General features: G+C 48.2%; 1 protein-coding gene across 1 annotated transcript; it reads left to right on the top strand.

Annotated features, from left to right (window-relative positions):
* The first annotated feature begins 237 nt into the window (after positions 1 to 237).
* On the top strand, positions 238 to 8,660 carry LOC142955328 (zinc finger protein ZXDC). Its single transcript, XM_076096815.1, has 10 exons — positions 238 to 2,283; positions 2,592 to 2,744; positions 3,324 to 3,402; positions 3,862 to 3,992; positions 4,175 to 4,345; positions 4,939 to 5,723; positions 6,382 to 6,466; positions 6,576 to 6,748; positions 6,930 to 7,031; positions 7,952 to 8,660. The coding sequence occupies exons 1-10, from the start codon at positions 264 to 266 to the stop codon at positions 8,036 to 8,038; spliced, it is 3,786 nt and encodes a 1,261-aa protein (XP_075952930.1). The 5' UTR covers positions 238 to 263; the 3' UTR covers positions 8,039 to 8,660.

Raw genomic sequence — 8,660 nt, 5'->3', positions numbered from 1 at the left:
TCTCCTACATGTCAAACCTAAAAAAGCTACCATGACAGACTGTATCGCGGAAAACTCCCAGTTCCACAAGGCTTTGGTTGTCAATAAAATTATATACACATTTTATAAATCGGCGAGGGTTTTCCCACCACCCGTGACTACCGAATTTCCATGCTGGCCAGAAAGGCAGCATTCGGCCTGCTGTAAACCGTGCAGTGGCTCTCTGGAACGCCTCCGTCAACTAGGGCGGGCCTTTTCTGTGTCGCTGCTACAGGGATACCAAGATGGAAATCCAGGGGCTTTCTGGTACCCAAAACATTCACATTCAACATGGCGCCCTACACAGAACCACTTTGTCTCCTCTTCAATCAGCGACCGGGCCGATACCTTGCTTTATTTCCACCGAAACTGAAGCGGATGGACTATTGGGGCAGCGTGAGCCACAAAGTGACAACAACAACAACAACACTAGGCCGAGGACATCATCACCGTTTCACCTACTGGCGGAAAATGGCAGCGGAGCGGCTTGTTCGCCTATCAGCAAACCGCAACCAACCGATAAAACACATTTACCGGTCACCGGGCCGAATGTCGGACTTCATAACATGAGCACGGAGAAAGAATATGAGCTCGACGCGCTGCTCGGTTCGCGGGAGTTTGTGAGGACTGCCTGGAAATACGGGGTAGAAAGCGGGGATACTGTAATGCAAATGGCGCTGCCTCTATTTGAAGGGGAAGAGGAACCGATGCCACAGAGGCACTTAACGTTACCGTGTCCAGTTTTACGGCAGCAGCGTGAGGACGGCGCCTTCAAGCAGCCCTCACTGGCCAGCCACAGCGCTACTGTGCCGGGGAGCTTCAGCACGGCGAACAGGGCTGATAAAACCACCCAGGAATTGTATGTTGTTTTTAATGTCGTTCAAGAGGATGGCAACGGCGAAGGGAGCAAACAGCGACCGGATGTGTCATCGGAGGGCGGCGATCGAGTGAAAGGTAGCAGACCAGAGTGCTCTAATGCAAGTCCCTGTGGCTCCATGGAGCTTGGAAGCAGCAGTGACGTTATTCTTTATGGATCTAATGACAACTTGAACTGTCTTGATACCCAGGCCCTGAAAAAAGCCGACCATGTTTTCAATTTGCTAAACGACAATGCTACCGTGAGTAATGCTAAACAGACTGTATTTCATCACACTGTCGAAGACGTTGTTTTGACAAACAAATATGGCGATAAGATTTGTGGCCAGATCTGTACCGAGAACAATGAAAGTAAACTGGTTAGGGGGCTCTCGTCGCACTCTCGTGTTGACGAGAGCAGTGCCTTGATTTCAGGGAGCTCGGGTGTCGCGGAAGCCATGGACACCTCGGACTTTATTTCCGACTCAGCGGGGCTGCAGGGCAGCGCAAACCCGGTCACGGCCTCCGCAAGTCCGCCCGCGAGTGAAACCTTTTCCGGTACCATCACAATAAACAACCAAAGCATCATAGTGACCATAGAAAACGGGATACTGACTCTCGCTGCTCCACCAGAGGGATATGTGCACAAAGAGGACGACATGGTCAGCTTAAAGGAGCACCTGGGCATGAAAGACCATGAGGACATTGTTCTTCTCAACTATGACAGTGGCACTAAATCCATCGGGAAGATCAGCACCCTGGCAGTATCCAGCTCCAGCCAGCAGGAAGAGCCCAGGCCTGGTTTGTCTGTGAGTGACTCCGAGCTGGCTCTGGTGGATGACTGCTCGTTATCAGAGCTTGGGACATCTCTGACCTCCTGTCCCTTGGTTAAGCAGGAGGTGGGGACGCTGTTTACTGTAACAGAGGCTGATCTGGTCACCTCATCCCCCAAAGCAATTGTGGCAGACTGTGACAGTGGGGACTTCCAGTCTGTGCCGCTAATACGTTCCAAGAAAGAGACTGTGGCTTCTTTTGGGTGCCCAGAACCCGGCTGCTCCAGCATATTCGATACACGTCAGAAACTTAAAGTTCACCTCCTGCACCATGCCGAGGACCCACGCCCCTACCAGTGCTCCATGGAGGGCTGCGGCTGGGCTTTCGCCACCTCTTACAAGCTGAAGCGGCATCTTCAGTCCCACGACAAGCAGCGGCCGCACTCCTGCCAGTTCGAAGGCTGTGGACGGCGCTTCACCACAGTCTACAACCTCAAGGCTCACGTCAAAGTCCACGAGCAGGACAACGCCTTCATCTGCGAGATCTGCAGCGAGAGGTTCCGCAGTGCTACGCGACTCACCAATCACCAGAGGGTCCACTTCGAGCCTCAGAGGCCCCACAAGTGTGAATTCCCAGGTAACACAAGCTGAATGTTAGATTTTTTTTACAAATATTTTGCTTCATATTACAACTCTCCCTTTATCTTCATACACATACTCCATCTGCTGTTGGCAGATGGTCTGGTATCATACAACAGTACAATGCTTAACATTGGATATGGAGCAGATTACCTCAAAAACAATGCAATTGAAGTCACTAATACGGAAGATGATGCCAGTAAACTGTACGCACCTCACCATGTTTATCTTCTCTATCCGTCTGATGTTTTATCCCAAAGGCCATCTACTATTGTCGTCTTCCATGTTTCCCCCTGTCATATGCAGGCTGTGAGAAAACCTTCATCACCTTCAGTGCCCTGTTCTCCCACAACCGCACTCACTTCAGAGAAACGGGCCACTTCACCTGCACCTACCCGGGCTGCGACAAGACGTATGACAAGGCCTGTCGTCTCAAAATCCACATGAGAAGTCACACTGGTGAGCTGATGCAAGATTAGAGTAGTCAATGATGTTGCTCTAACTTCCCCCAAGTGTGAGGGAGGGAATGCTCCACAGTCTTACTGTTTGAGGCTGTTTTCTTAAAGAAGAAGTCATCCCTCAATCACATGATGCTACTAATGTGTTGCCCTCTGTTCACTCATGTCAGATGAGAGCAGCTGTTAGCATTTTTCCAAAATATGATATTGTCACAGGAAGCTAAAGCTACGCTAATACATTTCCGTTTAAAACCGGAGTTTTAAAACAAAAACGATCTCCGTTCAGCATCATTTTCGACAAGATTTCCGTCCATACTAACACACCTGAAAACCAATATCACTTGTTTATTCACGTACACTGGGCATTTGGGTGCCAGTGTAAACAGGAAATAGATTGGTGAATCCTCTAAACCGAACCCCCTCAGAAGCAGGTCAGCAGCGCAGCAACGATTACACCAGATAAATGTGTGACAGCAGGAAGCCTGGGTTAAGCCCAAAGTTAGCCGGTCACAAGTTATCTATTCTGGTCCTAATGGTCGTAGGTGCACTGGTAAATGAACATCTAATGTCCTGATTCCAGGTGAGAGGCCGTTTGTCTGTGACTCTGAGGGCTGCGGCTGGTCCTTCACCAGCATGTCTAAGTTGCTCCGACATAAACGGTAAGTGCTCATACAACAGTGACTGTCAACTCATGTCAGATAAGCAGTAGTGCTACCCTGACTTGAGACATTTCACCTTTTGACATTACTCGCGGTTTTGTGATCCACACACCACATTTTGCATCAAGTATAACACGTTGTGTAAACCTAGGATTTGTCATACAAGTCATTCAGCTTAGTTTTGGTCCGGATGCAGTTCTTTTAGGTTTTATCACCGAATGTTTGTGATATAAAGCAGCATTCCTCTTAACTGTTATCGTTTTAATAAACTTCAGTTTACCGTTGCAGTCCTGCTTTATTGTTGAAAACCAGTATCTTTTGGTCTTGGTTCCCCTTGCCTTATATCAAAACTGTTATTTCAGTTTTGATATAGTTGCATTAAAATAGAATGATTGTTTTCTCTTTCTCTCCGTCCACCAGTTGTACCTATACTGACCTATATCCTTCTTTGTTTATCAGGAAACACGATGATGACCGACGCTTTGTCTGTACAGAGGAGGGTTGTGGGAAATCCTTCACCCGAGCAGAGCACCTGAAGGGTCACAGTATCACCCATCTGGGTACCAAGCCCTTCCAGTGCCATGCAGAAGGTATGTACAGGTACCAGAAACAAAGGACAGGAGGGGGACTGTTAGATCAGTTACAGATGAACAGAAAGGAGTTTTTCTTTTTTCCTGTCACTGCAGTCAAAAAGTTTATTTTCGCTTGGAGTAGTTTCACGTCATCTGAAGAGGTGATCATTCATGGCGTTTGTGTCCTTCATGTTCTTTAGGCTGTAATGCCAAGTTCTCAGCACGCAGCAGCCTGTACATCCACTCCAAGAAGCATAAGCAGGACGCCAGCACCCTGAGGACCCGCTGTCCTGTGGCCAACTGCTCCAAGCACTTCTCCTCCCGCAGCAGCCTGAAGAGCCACATGCTCAAACACCACCACCTCAGTCCTGGTTAGTGACCGTCACAGAAAGGCATTTATTGGAATGGTTTGACTACTTATCCCTCCTTCTTTACCAGAGTGCTGCAGCTCATAGGTGGCCAACTTCTGTCTGTGTACAATTAAATGTTATACAATGTCAGACTTTCATTACCTGATTATCACGATCAAGACAATTTAAAATAACCATATTATCGCGATAACTATATCTATGGCGATATTATTGAGTTTGGTGCAGCAGGATTAGCCGTGGACAGACACGTACACGCACGTCCAATCTGATGATCATGGCGGAGATAATAGCACAAAACCACTATGTTCACATTCCGTCTCAGCCACAAAAATCCACTTCAATATTTTGAAGGGATTGTTGCTGTAGTGAGATGAATGCAAATTGTCAACACTGGAGTTAATTAATTATGAAACCCATAAACCTTCAGCAAACAAACTTCCTATTGAGGCAATAATTGAATGTCATTGTAATATGTAGTGAGGTAATAACGTCTTAGTTTCTGCTGGTATATAACCCTATTAGACATGAATAATTTATTCCACAACATCATTACTACCAAAACAGTTCCAGACTTTCCCCTCTCTCCATGCCAGATGTTCTCAGCCAGATGGAGACCACGCCCACCCTGACCCCCAGCAGCGAGCTCATCAGCTCCACCCCAACAACAGTTGCCGGGCCCGGTATTGCCGGGGGCGACCAGCTGACCAACCTGGACCTCAGCTCTCTTTTCTCCGCTGTGCCTGGTGGTGCTGCAGCCTCCGCTGGCATCGGGGTGGGGATTCCCGTCGCTGGGAGCGGCTGTGACGGCACTTTCACCATGGACCTCTCCCTGGTCAGCTCAGGCATCCTCACCATCGACCCCTCCTCGGTGGGCACCACTCTGGGCCCCGGGAACAGCACCACGTTGGCCAAAGCAGTGGACCCTCTAATCCTGGCAGCCAGTGCTGACATGGGCCCCCACCACGGTTTGGAAGGATCAGTGGGCGACGTCCTGCCACCACAGGGCACTCTCAATCTGGATGATGTGCAGACGGTTACCCCGGAGGCCTTGGGAACCCTCACAGCTCTCGCCGTGCAGGGTGCTGGTGCCTCCGTGGACCCCGCTCTGCAGCACCCACTCAGCTCCTCCAGTGCCCTGAGCGTGGAGCCCTCTGCCTCCTTGGTGGTGGCCCCTGTTGCCGAGCTGCTGGCCTCACCCTCGAAGGCGGTGGAGGTGGGTGGCCAGGGGGGAGCGGGGCCTCTGCTAGGCTGCGTGGAGGTGCTGGGACCTCAAGAGGGAGGGAAAGTCCTCACCCAGTTTGTTTTCCCCGGCCACAGCAGCAGCTTCAGCCCACAGAAAGACCAGGAACTCAATGCTGTGTCACCAAGCAGCTTCCTGGTGAGTGTTCCTGCTGCTCAGTTTAAAGGGGTTTATGCCCTCCTGTTCTCCCGGGTTTGGGGAATACTACTGCATATGTGAAGTTGTCTAAAGCCACAAGTGTCTCCAGATAGAGCTGTGTGAAGTCTGATAAATGTCCTCAAGTGATGTCACTTGAGTCAGCGTCGGTTGGGGCTGAAGAGAGTGAAAATAAGAAACAAACCTGTAGGTGTGAAGTTAGAAAGAAGTGATGATACCAGACGTCTGTAGCCCGCTGCTCATCTCTGCCGCAGGCTACGTTACCTGCTACTAGCACTAACACATCTCTGTGTACCTTGAGGCTTATGTGTTGCATTGTGGGTAATGTAGGTGCCAGGTCCTGATGAGGAACAAGAAGGCATGGAACAAAAAAGTAAATGTCACTGATTATGCTTCTTTGTTTTTTTTTAGACTGTCCATCATTAGTCTGTTATAGAATAGAAGGATCAGATAAGACGGACAATAAAGTTATATTTTCTTTGAGTACAATGCTTGAGTAGTCTTTCAAGGAAATGTGCGTTTGTTTGTTGTATTCTATGATGTGAAAGGGGAATGGCACAAATCAGCTATTAGCAGCGTGGCCCTGAGAGGCCCACGTAATGGAGTGTAGTAACCTCTGCCTTCCTCTTTTGTGTGTCAGGAGAGTGGAGGCTCAGCGAGGACGGACTACAGAGCCATCCAGCTGGTCAAAAAAAAGAAGCAAAGAGGTCCTTCAGCCTCCTCTGGTAAGACAGGTGGAGCGATTCTAGGCCTTTATTTAACGCTCCTAGAACAGAGACCAAAGTGATTGTTCTACAGCGAGTGATGGTGGTGTCCTCTTTTGGCTCCATCCAGGGGCTTCAGGGTCGAGTCAGAGGAAAACTAAAGGAGTAAAGGCAGCTTCGGCTCCTACAGCGATGGCTCCCTCTGGTGTTCGTTATGGTGAAGGGGCGGCAGCAGCCAATGGGGGCCTGACCCTGCGTGACCCTGTCACCGGGGCCCAGTATGTCCAGATTCAGCTGCTGCAGGTGAGATTCCCAAACACCTCATTGTCTGTTTGTGATTACATTACCACCTGATTGAAATACTCCATAGATTTGTGTTGACAGATAAGCTTAGCTGCTGCTGTAAGGTGTGTGTGTGTGTGTGTGTGTGTGTGTGTGTGTGTGTGTGTGTGTGTGTGTGTGTGTGTGTGTGTGTGTCATGCAGGACGACCCAGCCAGTGATGGCGACCTGGCCTTCCAGCTGAGCTCTCAACCCTCCAGCTCCCACTCGCAGCTCACTGCCGACCTGCCTGTCAACATTTTACAGGTGGGGAAGGTTTTATTGACTTATTTTAACATAACTCCACCAAGTGTTACACTGATACATGATACACTGTACAATATGATCCCTGTCCGTCATGCCAGAGTGGGAACCCTGACTGAGCAGTATATTTGTAGCAGCCACCATGTGTTAAGCACATGTGGTGAATTTTGATCAGGGTTGCAAAATTTTGGGAATATTTCCATGAGAATTAACAATAATAAAATGGTAATAACAGGTGTATTTGCTCAGGCTGTATTGACATGTCATACGCAGGTGAAAACAAACCTTTTAGCACATCATAGGCAGATGCAGTCCAATAACTCCACACATTTCTTAAACAGTAGAGCCGCTCCTAACGCTAATTGTTTTTCTTGCTTTAAAACGACAAATTTAAAAAACTTGTCTGATCATTATTTCATTATTTCAATATTTTATTCAATCACATTGTCTTAAAAACAAACAATTGTAACAGGATAATAAACTCTAGTTGTCAGTGTTCTGCCTGTGGCAGCAAGTTAACGAGTGTGGAGAGGCACTTTGACGATTCGAGCCGATAATGTGGGCTAACTTAGGGTGTGAAACAACTTACTTCTAAAACAAATGTTTTCTAACATAGAAGCATGTTTTTGTTAGCTTCATATCTCCACTGTTCCCTGAAGGCCACCGTAGTTCTCAAACGCTCTTGTGAAACTACGGTAAGATAAGCCGCAGAGTGCAACACTGGTACCGTCAGTCTGGCTTCTGTTGCTCCTCTAGTAGTGTTATTAAGGTATAGATGAATGGTGTTACCACGTTTGCACTCTGGGTGTTCAGTTGGTTGCAATCTGCAGCCACACAGTGTCTCTTCTTTGAGTGTATGATGTCTCTTTGCAACCCCAGTTTGGATACAAGAGAAGTGATCTGTGTGACTGTTTCCTCAAAAGGAACCTTCGGTGATGACGGAGGACGACAACGGCTCTGACAACTCCCAGTTCACGGGAAGCACAATCAACCTTCAGGACCTGGAGTGAGGACCACGGCGCTGCAGGCCCAAGGCCCGCCGTCCACAGTTTACACCAACAAACGGTTGCCTCGTCTCTTCCCAGGACTCTGAGAGCCTTGTTAGATATGTGGTTCGTATAGTTTGTGACGGGGGTGGATATGAGTCCACAGATAACGCACCTTGACGAGAGGAGATGAGGATTTGTTTATTCAGAAGATTATTTTGTGTTTATCTCTAAAGTCCAGTTTGTACCAAAATGGAACCGGAGGGCATTCTCATGTCAAAGACACATGCGAGCTCCTCTGGGTTTTGATCGTAACGGTGTCTATTCCATGGTGCCACATTGCCACTCATGCACGCACACAGTGCGCTGTCTATGCTCCAGTTGCCTTACAGACGCCTCACGCTGTGCATTCCTCCACTGGCGGAGCATCTGCTTTATTCTGTTGCTACTTTTCATTTCTGTTTTCTATGGCAGCAGCAAGCCCGTGTTGAAATCATGCCTGTTCATGTGTCTGTATGTATCATGTCATGTGTTACTACCTTCTTGTAATAATTCTATCTGTTTTGTTATTTATTATTTAGCTGTGGGTTTACAAAATGGCCGAGCCAAACACAGAGAGGAATTAAAGAATCAAAGCACAATCAGA

The sequence above is a fragment of the Anarhichas minor genome, unplaced genomic scaffold (assembly GCF_050575085.1).
Source record: "Anarhichas minor isolate MPS153535 unplaced genomic scaffold, ASM5057508v1 ptg000023l, whole genome shotgun sequence".
Lineage (NCBI taxonomy): Eukaryota > Metazoa > Chordata > Actinopteri > Perciformes > Anarhichadidae > Anarhichas > Anarhichas minor.
This window is presented reverse-complemented; position numbering and strand designations above follow the sequence as displayed.